Below are 27,604 nucleotides of genomic sequence, written 5' to 3' on the forward strand. Positions count from 1 at the left end.
AAAAAAAAAAAACAAAAACCCATGCCTATTAAAGTGCATGGGGGCCCAATGACCTATTATTTGGCAAAATTTGAAGGTCTAAAAGCTGTTCATGGTCAAAGAAACAGTTTATAGTTGAGGTGATGGATGTGATAAATAGCCTGATTTGATCAACCTACAGTGTATACTTACATCAAAATATCACATTGTACCCCATAAATATATACAATTATTACTTTTTTAAAAGGTTTTTAAAAACTTTTTAAAAATACACACAAAAAGCAGTTTGTGGTCTAATTTCTTTTTCCTTGCTCAGCCTCATCTTTTAGCACCTGTTTATACACGTATCACCTCTATTCCCGTAACAAAAATACGTAGAACTGGCCAGACACAGTGGCTCATGCCTGTAATCCCAGCACTTTGGGAGACCAAGATGGGAGGCTCAATAGTTTGAGCCCAGGAATTCAAGACCAGCCAGGGCAACACACCAGACCCTATCTCTACTAAAAATTAAAAATTAGCCAGGCATGCTGCACACCAGTAGTTCTAGGAACTTAGGAGGCTGAGGCAGGAGGATCATTTGAGCCCAGGAGTTCAAGGCTGCAATTAGTGATGATCATGCCACTGTACTCCCACTTAGGTGACAAAACGAGACTTTGTCTAAGAAAAAAAAAAAAATAGGTAGGATGTCCCAGTACCCCAATCTATGTCTCTCCTCTCCATCTCTCAGTCCATATTTAAGCTGTGCCTCAAATATACCATGCTGTCTAATGCATCCACACCTTTGCATGTGCTAGTCCCTCCTCTAACACACTTCCACATTTTCCAATGCCCTTCATCTTGTCCCTCTAGCAACCTTCTGTTTATCCTTCAAAAGAATTATCTTAGATCCCATGGCATCATCCCTGATTTGCCCCAGGTTTTCTTGAACACTTTTGTTACATTCCTGTTGTTCCACTGTATTATAGCATATACACTAATTTTTTTTTTCTTTTTTTCTTTTCTTTTTTGAGATGGAGTTTCATTCTTGTTGCCTAGGCTACAGTGCAATGGCATGCTCTCGGCTCAATGCAACCTCTGCCTCCCGGGTTCAAGTGATTCTCCTACCTCAGCCTCCCAAGTAGCTGGGATTACAGGCATGCGCCACCACACCTGGCTAATTTTGTATTTTTAGTAGAGATGGGGTTTCTCCATGTTGTTCAGGCTGGTCTCGAACTCGTGGCCTCAGGTGATCCGCCCACCTCGGCCTCCCAAAGTGCTGGGATTACAGGTGTGAGCCACCGCACCTGGCATATACATGAATTTGTTTGTTCCGTTTGTTTGGTTGGTTTTTTTGTTTTGTTTTTTTGAGATGGAGTCTCGCTCTGTCACCCAGGCTGGAATGCAGTGGCACTATCTCAACTCACTGCAAGCTTCGCCTCCCAGGTTCACGCCATTCTCCTGCCTCAGCCTCCTGAGTAGCTGGGACTACAGGTGCCCACCACCACGTCCGGCTAATTTTTTGTACTTTTAGTAGAAACAGGGTTTCACTGTGTTAGCCAGGATGGTCTCAATCTCCTGACCTCATGATCCGCCCACCTCAGCCTCTCAAAGTGCTGGGATTACAAGTGTGAGCCACCGTGCCCAGCCCATATATGCTAGTTTTTTACTGAAGGCCATAAGGCTCTTTGAACCCTCGATATATAGTACTTGCTCAATTATGTTTGTTTAGTAAAGGAATTATTCCATTTGCACCGTAAACTCTCTTCCTGTGGCCAGCATATGAATGTGTGGTCTCTAAGAACTTGAATGATGCCTAAGCTATCCAACCCACTTTCCTCAGTTTTTATTTACCCAGAAATTGAAATTAGCAAACTAATTTCTGAGTCTTAAGTGAAATTGTTTTCATTTTATTTAAAGTTACCCTTGACTTACATAGTTTTAACCTTCTGGAAAGTTCTTCTTTTTTCTCTCTCTCTCTCTTCCTGTTCCTGATTGCCACACTGGATGGAAAGTTCTAAATGAATACTTAGGTTTGAAAGTATTTTTCTACATCTATTTATTTTGCCATTCTATAGATTTGGCTCCATTGTCCTAAGGTTTCAGCACAATAAAAATCTGATTTCTCCCAGTGCTTGTCTTGACATCAATGTAGCATTAAAAAGTCCAAGACTTTTACAGACTAATTTAAGTTGAACAAGGAAATAGAATCTAGTACCTACTAAGAAACATAAATGGGCCTGGCTTGCTAGCAGTTCCTGGAAGTCATTGTGTTTTCCAATAAATCCATGCAAATCGTAACAGGGAAGGAGAAGCCACAAAGCAGAGGCTGGGACTGTTGGGATCATGTTAGTAATTAAAGTCTGTCTCCTCTTGAGACTCAGTGAGAGCCTTCCCTCTACAAAAAAAAACAAAAAGACCATAGCTTGCTGCCAAAGTGGATCTGACCACACGTCCTCTCACTCTAAGAGATTAAAATAAAGCCTCCTGCAGTCCTTTTCTCCAAATACACAAAGAAGTGACTGGGCTGAGGCTCAAGGGCACAGTTCCAGTCCCTGTTGGCAAGAGCAGGGCAGGGCTCTGGTTCTCCCAAAGGGTGCAAAGGACAAGAATGTTTCCTAGAAAAGAAACCAGGGAAGGAGATCAAAGTAGACCTAGCTGATATGGAGCTATTATGTGAAAACTGAAAGCTGCTTCAATACTACTTCAAAGCCAGATTATTCTGGGAACTGAAGGGAGACTGAGCCTTCAAGTAATATGACTAGGGAAGTCAAGTACAAAAAAAAAGACCAGGAAGGAACAAAGCATGCATTTGGAGCTAATACCACTCATTGGAAGAGATTGTTTGGAAAAGGTTTGCAAATACCACAAAAATGGGATTCAAAGTGTCTTTATGTATTGTGATATTCATTGCAGCACTATTTATAATAGCAAAAAACTGGTAGAAACTGAAACATCTAGCAGTAGGTGAACTGTTTTATAGCCATGGTCTAGAACATTAAACCACAATTTAAAGTTTTCTGTGCATGCTTAATAACCCAAGAAGATGTTCATAATATAATATTGAGGGTTTTTTTGTTGTTGTTTGTTTGTTTGAAACGGAGTCTCACACTGTCACCTGGACTGGAGTGCAATGGCATGATCTCGGCTCACTGCAACCTCCACCTCCCGGGTTCAAGCGATTCCTCTGCCTCAGCCTCCCGAGTAGCTGGGACTACGGTCGCGTGCCACCACACCTGGCTAATTTTGTATTTTTTAGTAGAGATGGAGTTTCACTATGTTGGCCAGGCTGGTCTCAAACTCCTGACCTCATGATCTGCCTGCCTCAGCCTCCCAAAGTGCTAGGATTACAGGCGTGAGCCACCGCGCCCAGCCATTTTTCACCCTTTATATTTGTTTTTTGTTTGTTTTGTTTTTTGTGTGTTTGTTAGTTTGTTTTTGAGACAGGGTATCACTCTGTCACTGGAGTGCAGTGGTGCAGCCTCGACTCACTGCAGACTCTGCCTTCTGGGCTCAAGTGATCCTCAGCCTCCCAAGTAGCTGGAACTATAGGCATGCTCTACCACACTAGGGTAATTTTTGTGTTTTTAGTAGAGACGAGTTTTGCCATGTTGCCTAGGTTGGTCTTGAACTCTTGGGCTCAAATGATCTGCCCACTTCAGCCTCCCAAAGTGCTAGGATTGCAGGCATGAGCAACCATGCCAGCCAGCCTCTTTTTAAGACCCTCCTCCTGATCATTTGAGTCCAGGAAGTCAAGGCCTCAATGAGCCATGCACTCCACTGCCACTGCACTCTAGCCTGGACAACAGAGTAAGATCCTGTCTCAAAAAAAATTAATGTCCTTAAAAAACAAACAACAGGCCAGGCACGGTGGCTCACGCCTGTAATCCCAGCACTTTGGGAGGCTGAGGCAGGTGGATCACCTGAGGTCAGGAGTTCGAGACTAGCCTGCCCAACATGGTGAAACCTCATCTCTACTAAAAATATAAAAATTAGCCAGGCCTGGCGGCGGTCGCCTATAATCCCAGCTACTCAAGAGGTTGAGGCAGGAGAATCGCTTGAACCCAGGAGGCGGAGGTTGCAGTGAGCTGAGATCACACCATTGCACTCCAGTCTGGGCGACGAGAGCAAAACTCCATCTAAAAAAAAAAAAAAAAAAAAACCCAAACAAAAAGAACACTAGTTGCCTCTGAAGATGGTGAGCCTCTGAAGATGCCTCTGAGGCTCAATTCTGAGGGAATTCTATATCCTGTTAAAAGTCCAAGGTGCAGCATGTACCAGATGGCTGTATGCCCTCCTCTTTCTGGGGCAGGGTTGACAGTAATAGGCAGGAATGTATCATGTTTTGTGGTTTTCAGCAGTGGTTTTTTTTTTTCTTTCTTAATAGAAATTGATGCTATTTAATTTTTATACCTTTTGTTGTTGTTTTTAATGGGGTTTGAGAGAAGAGAGTAAAGTGAAAATGTCACTAGTCCTTTAATTAGAAGTCCATATTTCCGCCGGGCACGGTGGCTTATGCCTGTAATCCCAGCACTTTGGGAGGCCAAGGCGGGCGGATCACTTGAGGTCAGGAATTTGAGAGCAGCCTGGCCAACATGGTGAAACCCCATCTCTACTAAAAATACAAATTAACTGGGTGTCGTGGTGGGCACCTGTAATCCCAGCTACTTGGGAGGCTGAGGTGGGAGAATCGCTTGAACCTGGGAGGCTGAGGTTGCAGTGAGATGAGATAGCGCCACTGCACTCCAGCCTGGGCCACAGAAGCAAAACTTCGTCAGAAAGAAAGAAAGAAAGAAGAGAGAGAGAGAAAGAGAGAGAGAGAGAGAGAAAACTCGGAAGTAGACTTTTTTTCCTTTTTTTTTTTTTAGATGGAGTCTCGCTCTGTCGCCCAGGCTGGAGTGCAGTGGCGTGATCTCGGCTCACTGCAACCTCTGCCTCCTGGCTTCAAGCGATTCTCCTGCCTCTGCCTCCCAAGTAGCTGGGACTACAGGTGCCCGCCACCACACCTGGCTAATTTTTGTATTTTTAGTAGAGATGGGGTTTTGCAATATCGGCCAGGCTGGTCTCGAACTCCTGACCTCCTGATCTGCCCGCCTCAGCCTCCCAAAGTGCTGGGATTACAGGCATGAGCCACAGCACCTGGCCTCTTTTATTTTTCTTTCTTTCTTTCTTTCTTTATTTATTTATTGAGACAGAGTTTTGCTGCTGTTGCCCAGGCTGTAGTGCAATGGTGCGATCTCAGCTCACTGCAACCTCCGCCTCCCGGGTCCAAGCAATTCTCCTGCCTCACCCTCCCAAGTAGCTAGGATTACAGGCATGCACCACCATGCCCAGCTAATTTTATTTTTAGTAGAGATGGGATTTCTCCATGTTGGTCAGGCTGGTCTTGAACTCCTGACCTCAGGTGATTGGACTGCCTTGGCTTCCCAAAGTGCTGGGATTAAAGATGTGAGCCACCACGTCCAGCCTGGAAGTAGACATTTTTTATTAACCAAAATGAATTTAGTTAGCTCACCATTGCCTCTACAAAAATTGTACTGGGACCAAAAACTTTGTATATGAGGCAACAAATTTTCTAAAATGCAAATCTTAAAGACAAATAATGTTAGTGTCCAGAAGCAAGGTTATTGGGTCAGTCTTTCAGATTATCTCCCCATAACACCAAGTTCCAAAAAACAATTTCTAGTCATTTGTGGGATGTTCCAGAGAGCCCTTGGGACGAGTAAAGTTGCAGCTGTTTGTGTGTGTCGTAATTCAAGATGATGTGTTGCTACATCTACTAGTTTGGTACAACTGTTATGATCAGATAGACCTAGTTCCTTAAGGCTGAGACACAACTTAACAGGCTGGTTTCTGTAATGGAAGGATGAGTAGGCTTTATTCTGTTTTGTTGCTTTTTTTTCTTTCTTTCTTTTTAATAATACATTCTAGGCCAGGCGCGGTGGCTCACGCTTGTAATCCCAGCACTTTGGGAGGCCGAGGCGGGCGGATCACGAGGTCAGGAGATCGAGACCATCCTGGCTAACACGGTGAAACCCCGTCTCTACTAAAAATACAAAAAATTAGCTGGGTGTGGTGGCGGGTGCCTGTAGTCCCAGCTACTCGGAGAGGCTGAGGCAGGAGAATGGCGTGAACCCAGGAGGTGGAGCTTGCAGTGAGCCGAGATCGCGCCACTGCACTCCAGCCTGGGTGACAGAGCGAGACTCCGTCTCAAAAAAAAAAAAAAAAAATACATTCTAAGCCTCGATCCTGGACTTTGCAGGAAAAAAAAAAAAGAATAATACATTCTACCCTCACATATAGTCAATTGATTTTCAACAATGGTGCCAAGACAATTCAATGGGGAAAGAATACTCTTTTCAACAAATGGTGATGGAAAATCCACATGCAAAATAATGAAGTTGACTTTGGGAGGCCGAGGCAGGAGGATCATTTGAACCTAGGAGTTTGAGAACAGCCGAGGCAACAGAGTGAGACCCTGTCTCTATTCAAAAAAAAAGAAAGAAAAAAGAATGAAGTTGGACTCCTCCCTCACATGACACACAAAAATTATCTCCAAAAAAAAATCTAAATATAAGGACTAAAACTATAAAATTCTTGAAAGAAAATACAGGAATCTTCTTGAGCTTGGATTTGCTGATGATTTTGATGGCAGCAGCGGCCTGTTTGGAGTGGTGGCTACTGCCATGACACCAGCATTTGGGGAGGCTGGTAGGGGGGGTGGGCATGGCTGGGGCTGCACACTCCATGGAGCGAATGGGAGCCAAGAACAGGTGGGAGCCCCACTCCCTTCCAAGTTGGCAGGGCCGGTGCAGCTGCAGCCAACCAGCTGTGGCTGTGGACCCAGGCATCCCTGCACTCTTGACTCAGGAAGCCCCCTGCCCCCACAGGCTCAAAAATGCCTGTTCCCACTGCCTGGCCTCTTCCTGCTCCTGGTGCCCACTCCAATTTTGGAGCAAAGTTGAGGCTGAGCCCAGGCACTGTCACAACCTGCTACAGTGTGCACATGCTCAGGGCAGCACTGATACACCAGCCCCCTGCCAACTTGGCCCTCTCTGGGCTTTGGGCAGAGATAAGCATAAGTGGGAGGCCAAGGGGGTGCTGAGGGCAGCTCACCATGGGCCTGCAGGCACCCCTTGGCACAAACAGCCTTGGTGCCATGGGCACTTGGATGGCAGATTGATGGCAGCAGGAAGCAGACAGGCTCGTGGACTGAAAGGGGCAGGTGCCCGGTGAAGCCCCACCTTCAAGCCAGTGACAGCCTGAAGCCTGTGGGCTGGGCTGCCAGTTCCATGGACTGGAGTGAGAACTTATGGTGGTTTTTCTGGACCCACCCATGGCGAACCATGGACCAATTCAGCACTCATTTCCTCCCCTCTGAAGCCCATAAAAACCTCAGTCTCAACCAGACTCAGGCACACAACAGGAAGACCTGCCTGCTATTAGGAGCTACTCACTCCATGTCTCTTCTCCACTAAGGGCCGCAGAGATGATGGGATGATCTGCCTGCGAATAGGAGCTACCCACTCCAGGTCTCCTGTCTGCTGAGGGCTGCACAGACATTGGGATGACCTGCCTGTGGAAGGGAGCTACCCACTGCGGGTCTCTTCTCCTCTGACAGCTGGACACTCGTTGGGATGACCTGCTTGCAGAAAGGAGCTACCCACTTTGGGTCTCCTGAGAATGGTTCTGCCTCTCAATGAAGCTCCTCTCCACCTTGCTCACCCTCTAGTTGTCCATGTACTTCATTCTTCCTGGACAGGGAACAAAAACTCAGGACCTGCCAAATAGCAGCTAAAAGAGCTGTAATACAGCTGGTCACAGTGGCTCACACCTGTAATCCCAGCACTTTGGGAGGCTGAGGTGGGCAGATCAGGAGGTCAGGAGTTTGAGACCAGCCTGACCAACATGGTGAAACCCCCGTCTCTACTAAAAATACAAAAATGAGCTGGGCATGGTGGCACGTGCCTGTAATCCCAGCTACTCAGGAGTCTGAGGCAGGGGAATTGCTTGAACCCAGGAGGCGGAGGTTGCAGTGAGCTGAGATCATGCTACTGCACTTCAGCCTGGGCAACAGAGTGGGACTCTATCTCAAAAAAAAAAAAAAAAAAGAGCTGTAGTAACACATAGGGCTGAAATACACCCCTCCACTTGCCACATTCCCAGCGACAAGAAGAAAAGAACTGCAGCCCTTTGGAGAGCCCAGCCCAGGCTGTTGCGTTGCCTGCTGGGCTGAGTGGGCAGAACAAACCCAGTGGGTGCAAGCAATACTCAGGCAGAAGGCGCCACCGGCCACAGAGGTTTCTAGCTGGCAAAGCAACACCTTAAGGATCCTGTGACAATTTATTGAATATGACACCAAAACAGTAATCAACAACAAAAAAATAGATAAATTGGACTTCGTCAAAATTAAAAACTTTTATGCATCAAAGGACACTATCAAGAGTGAAAAGACAATCTAAAGAATGGGAGAAAATATTTACAAGCCATATAGCTCATCAGGGATTGATATTCAGAATATATAAAGAAGTCTTACAACAAAAAGACAAAAAATAAGGTGGGCACAGTGGTTCACGCCTGTAATCCCAATACTCTGGAGACAGAGAGAATAATAATACATTATTATTATTGCTTGAAGCCAGGAGTTTGAGACCAGCCTGGAATTTGAGACAGGGATGATCCCTCCACCTCAGTACCTCCCAAGTAGCTGAGACTACAAGTGCGCACCACCATGCCTGGCTAATTTTTTTGTATTTTTTGTAGATATGAGGTTTCACCATGTTGCCCAGGCTGGTCTCGACCTCTGAGGCTCAAGTGATCTGCCTGCCTCAGTCTCCCAAAACGCTAGGATTATAGGTGTCAGCTACCAGGTGTGGCTCAAAAAGTAATTTAAAAATTATTAAAATTGCCACTGTGGCCAGGCACGGTGGCTCATGCCTGTAATCCCAGCACTTTGGGAGGCCAAGGCAGGCAGATCACTTGAGGCCAGGAGTTCAAGACCAGCCTGGTCGACATGGTGAAATCCCATCTCTACTAAAAATACAAAAATTAGCCGGGTGTGGTGGTGCGTGCCTGTAATCCCAGCTACTCAAGAGGCTGAGGCAGGAGAATCACTTGAACCCGGGAAGCAGAGGTTGCAGTGAGGCAAGATCACACCACTGCACTGCAGCCTGGGCAACAGAGTGACACCCTGTCTCAAGAAAAAAAAGACAATCCAATTGAAAAACAGGCAAAGGACTTGAGTAGGCATTTCTCCAAAGAAGGTATCGAATGGGCCAAATGGCCCCAAATCACATGAAAAGATGTTCAACATCATAAGTCATTAGTGGAATGCAAATCCAAACCACAATGAGATGCCACTCACACCTACATAAATTTTTTAAAGGAAAAAATAAAAGTGTTAGTGTGAATGCTAAGAAATTGGAACCCTAATACATTGCTGGTAGGCATGAAAAATGATGCAGCCACCACAGAAAACAGTTTGGCAGTTCCTCAAAAAATTAAAAATAAACACCAAATACAAATGGTTTCTGTCTGCAACCCCAGCTACTTGGGAGACTGAAGCAGGAGGATTATTTGAGGCCAGTTCAAGACCAGCCTCAGCAACCTAGTGAAACCCCATCTCTAAAAAAAATAAAAATTAAAAATAAACATAGAATTACAACATGGCCGGGCGCGGTGGCTCACGCTTGTAATCCCAGCACTTTGGGAGGCCGAGGCAGGCGGATCACGAGGTCAGGAGATCGAGACCACGGTGAAACCCCGTCTCTACCAAAAATACAAAAAAATTAGCCAGGCGTGGTGGCGGGCGCCTGTAGTCCCAGCTACTCGGAGAGGCTGAGGCAGGAGAATGGCGTGAACCCGGGAGGCGGAGCTTGCAGTGAGCCGAGATTGCGCCACTGCACTCCAGCCTGGGCAACAGAGCGAGAGTCCGTCTCAAAAAAAAAAAAAAAAAAAGAATTACAACATGACTAGCAATTCTCTTTCTAGGTAAATGCCTAAAAGAATTAAAAATAATAATTCAAACAAAAACTTGTATATGAATGATCATAGCAACACTATTCACACTAGCCAACAGGTAGAAACAACCAAAATGTTTGTCACTGATGAGTAGATAAACAAAATGTATGTTAATACAATTAGAATATTATTTGGCCATAAAAAGGAATAAAATACTGATTGATGCTGTAGCATGGATGAACCTGGAAAACATTATACTAAGTGAAATAAATTAGACCAAAAAAGCTACATAGGATTCCATTTATATTAAATACCCAGAAGAAGCAAATCCATAGAAACAGAGTATATAAGTGTTTGCCAGGGGTCGGGAGGAGGGAAAAATGGGGTTTATTAAAATATGGTTTATTTGGGGGGGGGATGAAAATGTTCTAGATTTGATAATTGATTGTAGTAATGGCTGCACAACTCTTTGAACATACTAAAAAATTGAATCGTACATTTTCTTTTATTTCATTGAGACAGGATCTCGCTCCCAAGCTGGAGTGCAGTGGCTTAGTCACAACTCATGGCAGCCTCAAACTCCTGGGCTCAAGTGATCCTCTTGCCTCAGCCTCCAGAGTAGCTGGGACTACAGGCACACACTACCATGCCTGGCTAATTCTTTTTATTTTTAGTAGATATGAGGTCTCACTATGTTGTCCAGTCTGGTCTCAAACTCATGACTGCAAGCGATCCTCATGCCTTGGCCTCTCAAAGTACTGGGATTACAGTCGTGAGCCACCACAACTGGCCAAATTATACACTTTGTTTTATTGTTTTGTTTGTTTGTTTGTTTTGTTTGGGGTTTTTGTTTTGTTTTGCTTTTTTGTTTTTTGTTTTTTTTTTAAATGAAGTCTCGCCCTGTCGCCCAGGCTGGAGTGCAGTGGCACGATCTCGGCTCAAGGCAGCCTCTGCCTTCTGGATTCAAGCAATTCTCCTGCTCAGCCTCCCAAGTAGCTGGGACTACAGGCGTGCACCACCACGCCCAGCTAATTTTTGTATTTTTAGTAGAGGCAGGGTTTCACCATGTTGTCCAGGATGGTCTTGATCTCCTGACCTCAGATCCACCCATCTCGGCCTCCCAAAGTGCTGGGATTACAGGTGTGAGCCACCACGCCCGGCCTGTAAATATTGACAATTTTTTTTTTTTTTTTTTTTTGAGACAGAGTTTCACTCTTGTTGCCCAGGCTGGAGTGCAATGGCAAGATATCAGCTCACTGCAACCTCTGCCTCCTGAGTTCAAGCGATTCTCCTGCCTCAGCCTCCTGAGTAGCTGGGATTACAGGTGCCCCCGCCACCACTCCCGGCTGATTTTTTTTTTTTTTTTTTGAGACAGTCTCATTCTGTTGCCCAGGCTGGAGTGCAATGGCACGATCTCGGCTCACCGCAACCTCTGCTTCCCGGGTTCAAGCAATTCTCCTGCCTCAGCCTCCTAAGTAGCTGGGATTAGAGGTGCCTGCCATCACACCCGGCTAATTTTTATATTTTTAGTAGAGATGGGGTTTCACCATGTTGGCCAGGCTGGTCTTGAACTCCTGACCTCAAGTGATCCATCCGCCTCAGCCTCCCAAAGTGCTGGGATTACAGGCATGAGTCTCTGGGTATGGCCTTAATTTTTTGTATTTTTAGTAGAGACGAGGTTTCACCATGTTGGCCAGGCTGGTCTCGACCTCCTGACCTCAGGTGACCCGCCCTCCTCTGCCTCCCAAAGTGTTGGGATTACAGTCGTGAGCCACCGCACCCGGCTACTTTCCATATTATTGAAATGTGATGTAGTCATTTTCACATGACAACATGAATAAAGAGACAAACTTAGTTTTATAATGTTTCACATCAATTTATATAGTGCTGATAGTCCTTCTAAGATGGTAAAGGCCTTTGTGAGGAATCAGCCAACTGGCTGCAGAGTAGTGGTATTAATTTTTTCTGTATGAGAGGGGAAGTGACACTGTGTCATTGTGAGGTAACAGAAAGGGGTTTGGAGAAGAATACCTAGGAATAAAGGGAATAGTGTTACCTTAAGACTAACACTTAGGGATATATGGTAAGGTAACTAAGGGTGCTAATTAGGTCACATTCATAAATGGATGGAGAGTGATGCAAAAGGGCACATAGTGAGCAAGTTATGGTCACGAGGTTATTAGGACAGAGGATTTAGGGCTGGAGACTCCTGTGGGTGTTAAGGTGATGACTGCATAGGTGCTCAAGACTGCCCGTGGTGGAGTATTAGTCCCCACAACCTAACTGGCATCAAGAATCCAGGAAACTAGGCCAGGCGTGGTGGCTCATGCCTGTAATCCCAGCACTTTGGGAGGCCATGGCAGGCAGATCATGAGGTGAGGAGTTCGAGACCAACCTGGCCAACATAGTGAAACCCCTCTCTACTAAAAATACAAAAATTAGCTGGGAATCGTGGTGCGTGCCTATAGTCCCAGCTACTTGGGTGGCTGAGGCAGGAGAATCGCTTGAACCCAGGAGACAGAGGTTGCAATGAGCCAAGATCGCACCACTGCACTCGTAGGATGGGCGACAGAGCAAGACTCCGTATTAAAAAAAAAAAATCAAGAAAACTTTCTTAGAAACAGCCGGGGCTTAATAGTCCCAACAAGTTAAGGAGAGTTTCTGGGCTTCAGACCCCACATTTCCCCCATGCCTTGAAGAGCATTACAGACCCTGTACTTTAAGAAGAGTAAAAGTCCTGAGTATCCTGTTAGGAATCATCCCATCCCTGGGCAGCTTCTCCTCAGTACTAACCATGAGGAAGGGGAACTGAGGACCCTTTCACCCAGAGAGGACTCTTCATCTTGAAGAGAAGTGAGAGGACATGTCTGAAAAACACACCAAGATAAAGTATCTGGCTGTCATGACTCTTTCTAGAAAAATCTCAGTGCTGTTTTACTTAACCTCATTCATCTCCAGAATTAGAATGAGTATCTTCTGGCCTGGTGTGGTGGCTCATGCCTATAATCCCAGCACTTTGGGAGGCTGAGGCAGGCAGACCTGAGGTCAATGTTTTAAGACCAGCCTGGCCAACATAGTGAAACCCCATCTCTACAAAAATACAAAAATTAGCCCTGCATGATGCGGAGAGGCTAAGGCGGAAGAATCGCTTGAACCCGAGAGAGGGAGGTTGCAGTGAGCCGAGATTGCGCCATTGCACTCCAGCCTGGGCAACAGAGTGAGACTCCATCTCAAAAAAAAAAAAAAAAAAAAAAGAATGAATATCTTCTATTACTTCATTTATTGTGCCAGGTACTCTTGGGCAACTGAAATCATGGCTTCATATGTATGAATTGAGTGAGGTGGTACTTACATCACCAGCCTCTTATGTTGACCAAATCAAGACCTTTAACTGCCTAGTATACTGACTTACAAATGGAGCTGCTCAACAGATAATAGTTTCTTTTATTTTTTTCGAGACGGGAGTCTCGCTCTGTTGCCCAAGGCGGAGTGCAGTGGCGCTATCTCGGCTCATTGCAAGCTCCGTGTCCTGGTTTCACGCCATTCTCCTGCCTCAGCCTCCTGAGTAGCTGGGACTACAGGCGCCGGCCACCATGCCCAGCTAATTTTTTTTGTATTTTCAGTAGAGACAGGATTTCACCATGTTAGCCAGGATGGTCTCGATTTCCTGACCTCATGATCTGCCTGCCTCAGCTTCCCAAAGTGCTGGGATTACAGGCGTGAGCCACCATGCCTGGCTCTTTTTTTTTTCTTTTTTTTTTTTTGCGGGGGGTGGGGGTTGTCGTGGAAACTAAGTTTATGAATCTCCTTGATCTCTGAATTATTCCAAACAGCACCATCCCAGCAATTCCTTTTGTTTTTAGAACTACAGTTGACCTTTGAACAATGAGAGGGTTAGGGTGCCAACCCCCCAACGAAGTTGAAAATCTACATAAAAGATTAGATTCCTCAAACCACTAGTAGCCTATTGACCAGAAGACTTCTTGATAACCTAAACAATTGATTAACATATATTTTGTATCTTTATCATATACTGTATTTTTACAATAAAGTAAGCTAGAGAAAAATGTTATTAAGAAAATCAAAAGGAAGAGAAAGTGTATTTACTATTCATGAAGTGGAAATGGATCATCATGAAGGTCTTCATCCCTGTCTTCACATTGAGTAGGCTATCTTGCTGTCTCAAGGGTGGCAGAGGTGGAAGAGGTGGAGGAAATGGATGGGAAGGCAGGAGAGGCAGGCACACTTGGTGTAACTTTTGTTGAAAAAATATCTTTGTATAAGTGGACCCACGCAGTTCAAACGTTTTGTTCAAGGGTCAACTGTGGTCATATTGTCGGGGTTCTTTAGCCGTTAGTTCTTAGAAATTAACCTGAATTTAGCCAGACATAGTAGCACATGCCTATAGTTCCAGCTACTTGAGAGGCTGAGGCGGGAAGATCACTTGAACCCAGACGGCAGTGGGCTATGGTGGTGTCACTGCACTCCAGCCTGGGTAACACAGTGAGACTCCATATCAAAAAAAAAAAAAGAAAGAAAAAGAAAAGAAAAGGAAAGAAATTAACCCGAATTTGTGGTTTCTAACTTGGCAATTAGTTTTTCTTTGACCCCAAGTTTAGACTCAATATCTTCACTAAGAGCCAGCCCAGGGGGTGCAACTTGGAGCACCAGAATGTTTGTGTAATACTAGCCATGGTAAAGAAGGTGTCCCAGGCTCTCCTGGTGGAGGCAGGCTCTGCTCTACTCAACTACGCCAGGCAAGAGCAGGGGCTAGATTGGTAAGCAGAACAGACTCACCCCTCAAGGAGCTCCCAGACCAGGAAGGGGAGGAGACTGTAAATATTCACCATGCCGTAGTAAGAGCAGAGATGGAGCACAAGGGGAAGTGCAGAGAAAGATCTCAGAAGAGAGGTACTTTGTCTAACCTGAGATTTAGGGAAAGTTCTCCTGAAGATGATGGCTGGTCTACATGACCTGAGCCGAGATGGGAATGAGTTGAAAGGTAGGCTTGTGAAGAAGCAGGAGAAGAGCATTATAGATAGAAAACCCAAAGGCATCAGAGGCCCCAAGCTGCATGCTATGATATTGGGATAATAGTAGCACAAATATAGTGCAAGACAGTGGTGTAAAGTGAGATATTTGCTGTCTTCTGAGCCATTTCCCTTCTGTTGCCACTTCCTCTTCCCCTTTTAAGTGAAACATTATTAGCAGCCTAATAATTATCATAGCTGACATATATTAGGTGTTTTTTGTTTTGTTTTTCTTTAGATGAAGTCTCGCTCTTGTTGCCCAGACTGGAGTGCAATGGTGCCATCTTGGTTCACTGCAACCTCTGCCTCCTGGGTTCAAGCGATTCTCCTACCTCAGCCTCCTGAGGAGCTGGGATTACAGGCGCCCGCCACCATGCCTGACTAGTTTTTTGTATTTTTAGTAGAGATGGGGTTTTACCATGTTGGCCAGGCTGGTCTCGAACTCCTGACCTCAAGTGATCCACCCACCTCAGCCTCCCAAAGTGCTGAGATTACAGGCATGAGCCACCGCGCCTAGCGTTTTTTTGTTGTTCTTGTTGTTTGTTTTTTTTAGATGGGAGTCTTGTTCTGTCGCCCAGGCTGGAGTGCAGTGGCGCAATTTCGGCTCACTGTAGCCTCTGCCTCCAGGATTCAAGCAATTCTCCTCCCTAAGCCTCCTGAGTAGCTGGGACTACAGGCGTGTGCCACCACGCCCGGCTATTTTTTTGTATTTTTGGTAGAGACAGGGTTTCACCATGTTGGCCAAGATGGTCTTGATCTCCTGACCTCATGATCTGCCCGCCTCGGCCTCCCAAAGTGCTGGGATTACATATGTGAGCAACCATGCCCAGCCAGGTTTTTACTCTGTCCAACTCTATTCTACATCCCTTAAATTTATTAACTTGTTAAATTCTCTAGGAGTAAATGCTGTCATTCTCCCATTTTACAGATGAGGAAACTGAGTCAGGGGAGATTAAGTAACTTCTCAAAGGTACACATACGGCCATGTGGTCTGTCATCTCTGCTTTAGCTGACACATATGGCCTCTATAGCCTAGGCTTTACATGGCCAGTCTCCATCCAGACTGACTAGAGTGGTATTTTGTAAAATATAGAGGTTGATCTGCAGCCTAGGTGCAATAGAATTACCTGGGGCAGGCCAGGCACTGTGGCTCATGCCTGCAATCCCAGCACTTTGGGAGGCTGAGGTGGGTGGATCACCTGGGGTCAGGAGTTTGAGACCAGCCTGGCCAAGATGGTGAAACCCTGCCTCTACTAAAAATACAAAAAAAATTAGGTGGGTGTGTTGGCATGTGCTGGTAATCCCAGCTACTCGGGAGGCTGAGGTAAGAGAATCGCTTAAACCCAGGAAGCTAAGGTTGCAGTGAGCCTAGATCACCCACTGCACTCCAGCCTGGTAACACAGCGAGACTCCGTCTAAAAAAAAAAAAAAAAAATAGAATTACCTGGAGCATTTGATAAGACACAGATACCTAGGCTCCACTGTACTCTGCATGAATCTAATGGGGTGGCTGATTAAGAATCTGAATTTTTTTTTTAACTCCCCAGATGATCCTAAGGCACAGTAATGTTTGGGAACCTCTGGGCTGGAGTCTCTGGGTTGAAATCCAAGTTTTGTTCTGTTTTTTTTAAGAATGAGTCATTGCATCTTTCAAGTATTCAACCAAGATTATCTTCATAATCTTACACTTCATTCATCAGTCTTTACAAAGTTACAGAGCTGAAGCCATATCCTGTTTCTTTTTTTCTTTTTTTTTTTTTTTTTTGAGACAGAGTCTTGCTGTCGCCCAGGCTGGAGTGCAGTGGCACGATCTCGGCTCACTGCAGGCTCTGCCCCCCCAGGGTTCACGCCATTCTCCTGCCTCTGCATCCCGAGTAGCTGGGACTACAGGCGCCCGCCACCTCGCCTGGCTAATTTTTTGTATTTTTTAGTAGAGACGGGGTTTCACTGTGTTAGCCAGGATGGTCTCGATCTCCTGACCTTGTGATCCGCCCGCCTCGGCCTCCCAAAGTGCTGGGATTACAGGCGTGAGCCACCGCGCCCGGCCGCCATATCCTGTTTCTTCAGCATTCATCTATACTTTAAAAATTCTAGGCCAGGCATGGTGGATCATGCCTGTAATCTCAGCACTTTGGGAGGCTGAGGCGGGCAGATCACCTGACGTCAGGAGTTTGAGACCAGCCTGCCCAACATCTGCGAAAACCTGTCTCTACTAAAAATACAAAAAATTAGCTGGGCATGGTGGTGGGCACCTGTAATCCCAGCTACTCAGGAGGCTGAGGCAGGAGAATTGCTTGAACCCAGGAGGCAGAGGTTGCAGTGAGCTGAGCTTGCACCACTGCACTCCAACCTGGGCGACAAGAGCGAAACTCCATGTCAAAAAAAAAAAAAAAAAATTCTAATCAGATGCCAGTCTCGCTGTCATTCTCCAATCTTCCCACTATAACATATTTAGTTCATTGTCCTGCCCGTGTTCTAATTTTGCAGTTTTCCTAGACTGATCCTCTGTGATCCCACAACTAATTATAAATTATTAATTATAAATTAATAAAAATTAATTGTGATCCCATAATTAATTTCAAATTTATTAAATAGACCCTGAGAAAAAATTATGCAGTATTTTTTTCATTAGATGATTGTCAGCCTCCTACCAACAAGCATATGCTAGACGTTACCCATGAAAATTTAAGTAGTAGGCCAGGCGCAGTGGCTCACGCCTGTAATCCCAGCACTTTAGGAGGTTGAGGTGGGCGGATCACCTGAGGCCAGGAGTTTGAGACCAGCCTGGCCGACATGGTGAAACCCCATCTCTACTAAAAATACAAAAATTAGCCGGGTGTGATGGCGGGCGCCTGTAATCCCAGCTACTCGGGAGGCTGAGGAGAATCACTTGAACCCAGGGAGGCGGAGGTTGCAGTGAGCCAAGATTGCGCAACTGCATTCCAGCTTGCGCGACAGAGCGAGACTCTGTCTCAAAAAAAAAAAAGAGAAAAGGAAAAGTAGTCATGATCCCTCCCTTGGACTCATTTCCAGTGTAAAGGTTATTAACCTTTTTGTAATTGGGATGTATTATGAGTGACTACTCAATTCAACAATGTACCTTTTCCCTCAGTAATTCCTAAAGAAGTCATAGAATATATGTATTTCTTTATTGAATAAAGTCTATTAAAATTATTGTGATTCTAAGGCATCTTAGGGAATTTCATTATGTCTCCTAAAGCTAGACTCAAAAATAGAATTAGGAATTATTCTTCTGTAGCAACCTTCATTATGTCTCCTAAAGCTAGACTCAAAAATAGAATTAGGAATTATTCTTCTGTCGAAACCTCAAGCAGTCCAGGATCAGTCCTCAGCTCCACCTTTTGTGACAGCGGGCAGGCACATTCATGCTCTGACCCTCAGGCTTCTCTTCATCAAATAGGAGACTTATGTTAGATTATCTCTGAAGTTTTTTCACAACTAGCATTTTGTGATTCAATAAACAGAATAATTGTCCTGCAAATAGGTATGTACCCTAAATAGGGTTACAGATAAAATACAAAATGCCTAATTAAATTTTAGTTTCAGATAAACAATAATTTTTTAATGTTAAGTGTGTCCCAAATTTCACATAGAACACTTTTTTTTTTTTTTTGAGATGGAGTTTTGTTCTGTCGCCCACGCTGGAGTGCGGTGGCGCAATCTCGGCTCACCGCAACCTCCACCTCCTGGGTTCAAGCAATTCTTCTGCCTCAGCCTCCTGAGTAACTGGGACTACAGGCACACACCACCACACCCAGCTAATTTTTGTATTTTTAGTAGAGATGGGGTTTCACCATATTGGCCAGGCTGGTCTCGAACTCCTGACCTCGTGGTCCGCCTGTCTCGGCCTCCCAAAGTGCTGGGATTACAGGCGTGAGCCACTGTGCCCGGCCAGAACATAATTATACTAAAAAATTATTCACTTGTTTATCTGAAATTCAAATTTTATTTTATTTTATTTTTATTATTTTTTGAGACATAGTTTCCTCTGTCCCCCAGGCTGGTTTCAAACTCCTGGCCTCAAGCGATCGTCCCACCTTGGCCCCCGCAAAGTGCTGTGATTATAAGTATGAGCCTCCATGCCCAGCTTAAAATCAAATTTTAATTGGCATCTGCTATTGGCAACCCTAACCCCAAAGCCATTGCTTTTTATCCCATTTTGTGAAAGTCAGTGTCACTATTTCCCTACTGTGAGCTTGCTTATTTCTGCCTTTTATCCTTAGCCTGAAACAAGTTGTGAATATCAAATTTCCACCCACTCCATTGCTTTACCTATGAAATAAATTCCCAGAACTTAGAATAGTTAACAGCAATCTGTTTCCTAGAACTAGCTGCCAGGACTACACCTGGACATCTGTTATTTACAGCCTCATTATTGACATTTTGTCAATAGTTCTGACCTATGCCATGTAATCTGTTATAGCCATAGCATGCCTTCCTGGAAATTTTCATTTGCCTCTATTCCTATTGTATTATTTGGGTTCTTTCCATATTTGTTTGTTCAAGATTCTCTCATCATTAAAAACAAGTAAACAAAAACCTCTGCTTAACCCTCCTCATCCCATTACTGCCCTACTTCTCTCTCTTCCTTCATTACCAAGTATTATCTACATGCATTGTCTTTACATCCTGTTATTAATTCCCCAGTGCATTAAATTCTGGCTTATCGTCCTCCTTCTTCTCGCTGCCATTGAAGCTCCTCTTTCCAGAGTCACTGGTAACTTCCTATTTGTGAAATCAGTAGGATGCTTTTCTGTCCCAGTCCTACTGGACCTCTCAGCAGCTCTGGCCAATGTTGACCACTCCCCCAATCCAGAAACCACTCTTGGCTTCTATAAAAGTCCCTGGCTCCAGCTGTCCTCCTACCTCCTTACTTCCCTGGCCACTTGGGTCAGTCACCTTCAGCCACTCTTGTCATCTGCCTGGTCCTCTATGATTCTCAGTGTTTGATGCACACTCTGTAGTTGTGATTGAGGTATTTACAAAACACTGGTGCCCCACTGAGCCAGGTTCATGTGGAAGTCGGGATGAAACAGGATTCTGAGAGGACATGGGAGGAACATGGGTTTCACTTTGTTTCTTTATTAATCTTTGAAATGTGTTTGTTTATTCATTTAGCACTCATTTTTTGAGCATATACTATATCTCAAATATCAGGTCCTAGGAGTACAAAATGGCAAGTCAAGTCCTTGCCCTCAAGGAGCTTGCAGTCTAGTAAAAGCCAACAAAGCAACTAATGATGTGAGGACAGCACACAAAGGTACCATGGACTCAGATGCAGGAGCTAGGAAAGACACTAGAGACAGGTTGCCTGTGATCTGAGCTTTAAGAGACAAGCAGGAATTAGTCAGGTGCATTCCATATGAGTTCTTCCAGATAGCTGGAGTCCACATGCCTGAGGGAATATGACAGAAGATCAAGTGAGGGAGCCAGGCAAATGCCAGATCACAAAGACCATGTGTCAGGTGAAGGTTATGGAATTGAAATGTCTTAAAACTATAAGGAGCTTTGAAGTACGTCAAACTGGGCAATAAATTGATCTGATTTTCATTTTAGAAAGATTTCTCTGACAACACTGTGGAGAGCAGCTTGGGAAGGGGTCTCCAGACTTGGTGCAGTGGAACCAATGGGCATGGCCAGGTGAGAAATCAGAGCCAGAAAAAAAAGCCGTGGCAGAGGAAATTGAGAGAAGGAGATAGTTTCTAGTGCTGCTACAGAGGTAGCGTTTCCAAGGCTTGATGACCAATTGGTTGTCAAAGATAAGAGGGAGGAAAAAAACCAAAGGGTCTCCCAGATGTGTGGATTTAGTGACTGCATAATGCATCACCTCCACTAAATGATTCATCTGTTGTGCTTTTATTCCAGTCTTCAATTTATGGATAAACTGAATATTACCCCTTTAATTTTAGCTAATATGTTCATACACAGAATTTCTTTTACAAGATTAATTTTTCACAAACCTTCCACAACTAGTTCAAACTTCAACTTTTTCCTATCTAACCTAAAACAATCCTTTAACCCTTAAATCTAGGCAAAAAAAAAAAAATCCACATTCACATGCCTTTTTATAATCTTTTACCAAAAACACATTTCACTTTCCTTGCATGTAAAACTGTTTTTATTTATCAAAGATTGCTTAAGTCTCATGAACTAAAAGGCATTTATACTTTTTACTTTTCTGACAATATTTGATTTAAGCACCTATTGTTTTTAAACCAATTAATCAAAATGCTTTCATATCACGCACACAACACATATAAATACACAGACAGGCAGAAGAATATTCAGTAGTTGTTAAGATTTTTCATTTGCCAGTTTCTTAAATGGATTACGGGTTTCAAGGTAGAGCTTGGAGGAACAGGCTCAGGAAAGCATGCAGTTTCTAGGGCATCATAAGCAGGTACAGCCAAAGTTGGCCAATTGGTGCTGCAGTCTATTTCCTTTGGGCCAGGGTTTCCTCAGTATTGTCCCTTCAGGGTTCACCTGGAAGATGTTACCAGGAAGAAGTCCCAATCCAGACCCCAAAGGGGGTTCTTGGATCTTGCCCAAGAAAGAATTCAAGGCAAATCCAAAGAGTAAAGTGAAAGCAAGTTTATTAAGCAAAGGAAACGAAAGAATGGCAACTCCATAGGCAGAGCAGCTGGTCACTTTAAATTCATTTTTACAACCTAATTTTTGACATATTTTAGATACCAGTTGATTTAGTGTAAGGCATAAGATTAGACTTGTTGGCATCAAAGGACTGTGACTTCTAAATGAATGCATATAATAAAGAGATATTTTGCCTGCAAGGCCAATGAGACCCACTTAGGATGGTCTTAGGCTCAGCATTATCCTTGAACAGATTTATGTATATTTCTAACTTATAAATTTTCATTTACATTTGTTTATTTTATTATACTTCCCAAGAGAAGATTTTCTTTTTATTTATTTATTTATTTATTTATTTATTTAAGTTTTTTTAAAATTATTATACTTTAAGTTTTAGGGTATATGTGCACAATGTGCAGGGTTGTTACATATGTATCCATGTGCCATGTTGGTGTGCTGCACCCATTAACTCGTCATTTAGCATTAGGTATATCTCCTAATGCTATCCCTCCCCCCTCCCCCCACCCCACAACAGTCCCCGGAGTGTGATGTTCCCCTTCCTGCGTCCATGTGTTCTCATTTTCTATAAAAGTTTTATTAAGTTCTTCCTACTGTACCTAAACTCAGTCCCCATTGTCCTTCTCTTGCTCCAGATAGTCATATCTCAGACTGATGTGTCTATCAGAGGCACAGGGACCTCAACAGCACACGCCAGTGAGTCAGTCATCAGATTATAGTAGCCTGGGAATGGGGTGAGTACAGGCTTGAAGTGGACTAGTATCTATTTCCAAGGAGGCCCAATCTATTGGGTAAGCCATTGCAGCAAGTGTTTCTAGCTAACAAGATGGTCAGAATCAGGCAGGGGGGCCTTGCTGTGATTCTGGGTTGACCTTGTTTGGAGCTAGATGACTATAGCCAGCATCTAGGAGAGAAAACTGGTTCAAGTCACTAGGCTTGGACATGTCATCTTGCCAGACCCTCTTATGGTCTTGACCAACTGTGCTGGGTTTATTATCAGTAGAGGAACAGACGACTACATCAGGGCAGAAGCCCAGGCACATGGACATGGAAAACCATATGCATCACTGAGGAAGAGCCTGGAGCTTGATGTATACACAGATGCTTGAGGTTCACCCTGGTCCATTGGATACTGGGTCTAAAATATGTTTTCACATTGGTAATTCTAGGCCTTATCTGCTCCTGGGGGCAGGTCCCACCAAATGGTGCCTGCATGGGTCCATACTGACTCTACTTGAGAGAGGCTAAGGGTCCTATAAGACTGGAGAAAGAGGGTTGATGGAGATAGATTAGCCTTGATTGCCTGGAGAATGTCAGCTGGTTTTCAGCCCCCAATACTTTGGAGCAGAATTGGTTAACTTTGGGTGATGGATGGATCCTTTTTTTTCTTCTAATTTAAATTTTCTGTTCATGTTTAGCTTACGTACAGTATTGGGTCATTTTTTGCATAACTTTTTTTTCTTTCTAACAGACTTTATTTTTTAGAGCAGTTTTAACTTCACAGCAAAATTGAGCAGAAGTTATAGCCCTTGCCCCCATGCATGCACAGCCTATCTGGTTATCAGCATCCCCAACCCAAATGGTACATTTGCTACACTTGATTAGCCCACATTGACACATAGTTATCACCTGGAATCCATAATTTACATTAGGCATTAGGGTTCACTCAGTGTTTTGTTTTGTTTTGTTTTTTGAGATGGAGTCTCGCTCTGTCACCCAGGCTAGAGTGCAGTGGCACAATCTTGGCTCACTGCAACCTCCATCTCCCAGGTTCAACCAATTCTCTGCCTCAGCCTCCTGAGTAGCTGGGATTACAGGTGCCTGCCACTACGCCTGGCTAATTTTTGTAGTTTTAGTAGAGATGGGGTTTCACCATCTTGGCCAGGCTGGTCTTGAACTCCTGACTTTGTGATCCACCCACCCCGGCCTCCCAAGGTGCTGGGATTACAGGCATGAGCCACCATGCCTGGCTCACTAGGTGTTTTTAAAAGGAAAAAACCTCAGTTACTTTGAGAAGACTCTTGTGCTTTCACATGTATAAATATAAGCACTAAAATCACATGAACATACATTCATTTGAAGTTGTCAAGGAAATAATCATGAAATGTTTCAGATTATTATTTAAGTAAAAAATTTTTCTAGGAATGCATAGACCCCTGAGAATTTAGCCACAGACTCTCAGGGATTTGTGGACCTCAATTGGAAAACATTGCTGTAGAACAGTAGTTCATTTTGAACTCATTTTTGCAAGCTAAATTTTGACATGTTTTAGATGCTAATTCTAGAAATGTTCTCCCTTTTCTAAGAAAAGTCCAAGCATTTTTTACCTGCTCTAAAAGAATATCAACGGCTTTTATGTTTCAGAGACTGGATGCAAGAGATTGTTTAACAAATCCCATCCCATCCCTGAGAATGTGTCTAGGCATTTGCTCTCTGCAAAGCCAGATGCAACATTCGTAATAACTAAGGCTATCTTCTGGCCAGCACTGCAAGTGTATCTTTTGTCTACACTCTTAAGTAACCACATCAAATAGCATCAACCCACTTGGAAATAATTTTGAAGTGATCTGGATCTCTCTTGTATATTTTCCCTATAAATCCCTAGCCTGATAGGCGTGTATATTTTCTGCTGCAGTATTTAATGCTTAGTTCCTTGCCTACATCTAAGAAATATTAATTTTAGAAGGAATTGAATACTGATATTGGCAAATTTTTATGAGACTGGCTAAAGGAGAAAGAATAAGGGGACCTGTGATAGAATCTTCCATGACAAGGGGGAAATACTGGCCTCAGTCTCCTGCAGAAGCAGGAGCTCTGGTACACAGGTGGGGTGCCCACTGGTACAGCTCCCATCTGACAAGAAGCAGGTAAGCCAAAGGGGAGCAAGAGCAATGCAACCTGTAAGACCCATCCTCAGACATTCTGCTACTGCCCCCAGACAATGGAAGGGGGACGACAGCTGTCCATGGGGGCACTGCTAAGAGGGTGTTGATCAGCAGATCAGGACTGTAACTCACCATAATGGTGGACTGCCCTGATCTGGAGACCACTGCCTTTCGAGAATAATTCACCCTGCAGAAGCTATCTGAGCATCACCAGACAGGGTCTTCCTGGGAATTAGTACATATCCCAAATTTCCCCCAGCTTTGCCTGCCCACAGTCCCCTGAAAGCCCTCCCTTTTTCTGGGTGTGAGAGGAATGGCTGGGCATCCCTTGGCTTAGCCTCCTTCTTGCCCACCATAGCCAGCATCTCAGAGTGAACATGCAGGAGGGAGGTAGAAAGACTCCATATTCTTGTTCTTTACAACTTAGAAAAGCCTAAGTTATAGGAGAGAGAGAGCACAATGGAATGCTGAATTAGAGGTAAATAATTGGTCTAGTTTTTTTTTTCACCAGTCTAGTTACAACTATTATGTAAAATATCTAATTTTACATACCCTAAACACCCATACCCAAACACCTTGACAAAGGAATCATTTTACCTCCCAAACATAGTCAGTGTTGATTTCACAAAATATCCCTAGAATTACTCTTTCTAAGGCTAACAGGACTACTTAAATGATTCCTAAACTCCTTTCTAACTCCTGCATTCTCTGGCTAATGAATCAGCATTAATCATATGGAAGGAAGGTATCCTCAAACTCTTTTTAAGAATGATCTCAAGGAATCCAGAGTGCTCATTAAGTTGGTGAAAGAGTCAGTGCAGAATGCAGCTCATACATATATCCTGATGTGATGCTGGCACCTCTCAAGAAGCTGGGAAAGATGTCCAGGCTGGTCATAGGACTCAGCCTCCATTATGGGTCCAGCAGCCAGCAATAGCAAGCAATGTCTACTTCAAAAGATATCTCTGGCCAGGTGCAGTGGCTCAGTCCCAGCACTTTGGGAGGCTGAAGCAGGAGCATCACTTGAGCCCAGGAGTACAAGACAAGGCTGGGCAACATGGTGAGAACCCATGTCTACCAAAATAAATTTTTTTTTTTTTTTTAGACAGATTCTCACTCTGTCACCCAGGTTGGAGTGCGATGGCATGATCTTGGCTCACTGCAACTTGTGCCTCCCGGGTTCAAGCAATTCTCCTGCCTCAGCCTACCGAGTAGCTGGGATTACAGTCACACATCACCATGCCCAGCTAATTTTTGTATTTTTAGTAGAGATGGGGTTTCACCATATTGGCCACTATGGTGTCTAACTTCTGACCTCAGGTGATCCGCCAGCCTCAGCCTCCTTGTACTTTATTTGTTGCAATAATATGAAATGCATCTTTCTGGGAAGGAGAACACAGGTAACTGATTTCGGTATAATACCTAGCACTCATGATTTGCTAATCCTTTTTATGTCCTGTGAGAAAGGAAAAATCCAGGCTGGGTGCGGTGGTTCACGCCTGTAATCCCAGCACTTTGGGAGGCCAAGGCAGGTGGATCACGAGGTCAGGAATTCAAGACCAGCCTGGCCAAGATGGTGAAACCCCATCTCTACTAAAACTACAAAAATTAGCCAGGCGCGGTGGCAGGTGCCTGTAATCCCAGCTACTGGGGAGGCTGAGGCAGGAGAATCGCCTGAACCCAGGCGGCAGAGGTTGCGCCACTGCACTCCAGCCTGGGCGACAGAGTGAGACTCCGTCTCCAAAAAAAAAAAAAAAAAAAAAAATCCATTTTATGGTTAGATTTGGGGGCTTCAAGCCGTATGTGGAAAAGGCTCTCTTAGGGCATTTGGTCTGTCTGGGCTCCTAAGCTGCTTAGAAATGAGGTCCTTATCACAGCAGATACTTAATAAAAGTGCATTGATCTTTATATACCTCTTTTTTCAGTCCTTTTTCTTTTTCTCGGATCGCCTTTTCCTTCTCTTACTCATCTTTTCCCCTATTTCTTTTCTCTGTGTATGGCTTAGGTTAGTCCTTGGCGGTGCAGAGACATCCGCCAGAAGTTGTTGGACCCTGCTGCAACCTCCCTGCAGCTTAGACTTCATTTCTTCACACTCCTGTAGTTGGAGCAGCCACGCTAGTGCCAGGCCCTCAGACCAGGAGACAGTTGCTGCCTCCCACAGTGGCCCTTGGGGGGCGATATTGGCAGTCCCAGGTTAGGCTTCCACGTCCTTGGCTAGCCTTAATCTTAGCTCTGAACTCTACTAACCTTTGCTTGCTTTGGATGACAAAGGAAATAATCGAGTTTAGAGATGGGCCAGAGGTGGGTGGAGGGGTGGCTGAACCTTCTGGCTTGCGCTGTACAAGCCACAAGACCAAATAAGGGCGTGTGAGCCGCCTCCGTCTGTATTAAAGTTCAGAGTGCAGTGTGCAAAAGTGGGACTCGGTTTTCAGAGATAAGCTGTTATCCAACCCTGCTTGAGTTCCAGCAGCGGAGGCTGCGAAGTCTCCCACTCCGTGTAGGGCTAGGTCTGGGGGAGGAAGACCTGGGCCCCTGGGCTTGCTTAGCTGGGGAGAGGAAGGAAGGGGGGCTTCCCTCACCAGCACCTGGTGACTGAAGGGACCCACAACCCCACAGATTTTCACAAAGGGTTTCCATGACTCTCCCGACTAAAATGTGCCAGCCAGTGTGACTCATTAGAATGTGTAGGAAAGGTCACTGTTTGAGGATATTCAGCCAGTGGGCGAAAAAAACACAACGTTATTTTAATGAATTCTTTCAGCCTGGCTTGTTTCCTGAACATTAAGGTCTAGGGTGGGACTTAGAGTTTGGGGCCTTTTCCAGAGGTATTAACACTGTGTTTGCTAAATACACCCCAGGGAAGGAGTCGTCGGGCTTGTACGTGTCACACTTAAAGACTGGCAAGAGTTGGCTTCTTCTGTTGTGTTCTTAGCTTCCAAAATAGTAGTCTCTTCCTCCTCAGAGCCAGACGCACAATGCCATCATATCCATGAGGTGCCTCATGTGCTTCAATAGCCACTGACTGATAGTACCCTGAACCTGCCTGGATTCCTCACCTCTTCCCCTGCCCATCTCTCCTTCCCGCAGCAAACTGCTCATCCTGCAGCAGCCCAAACCTCTGCCTCATTGGCCCTAAGCTTC

At 44.6% G+C, this 27,604-nt stretch overlaps 1 protein-coding gene across 5 annotated transcripts in view; it reads left to right on the plus strand.

The window, feature by feature from the left end:
• Positions 1-27,604, plus strand: part of PIGL (phosphatidylinositol glycan anchor biosynthesis class L) — a 127,215-nt gene that overhangs the window by 35,885 nt on the left and 63,726 nt on the right. For 2 of the 5 annotated variants that reach the window (XM_063629396.1, XM_055258866.2), the window contains exon 3: positions 20,526-20,609. The exons of the other annotated variants lie outside the window; for them this stretch is intronic. In XM_063629396.1, coding sequence (XP_063485466.1) covers positions 20,526-20,609 — 84 coding nt within the window. The remainder of the gene's footprint in view (positions 1-20,525; positions 20,610-27,604) is intronic. 5 annotated transcript variants of the gene reach the window in all.

Source organism: Symphalangus syndactylus, chromosome 20, assembly GCF_028878055.3.
Source record: "Symphalangus syndactylus isolate Jambi chromosome 20, NHGRI_mSymSyn1-v2.1_pri, whole genome shotgun sequence".
Taxonomy (NCBI): Eukaryota; Metazoa; Chordata; class Mammalia; order Primates; family Hylobatidae; genus Symphalangus; species Symphalangus syndactylus.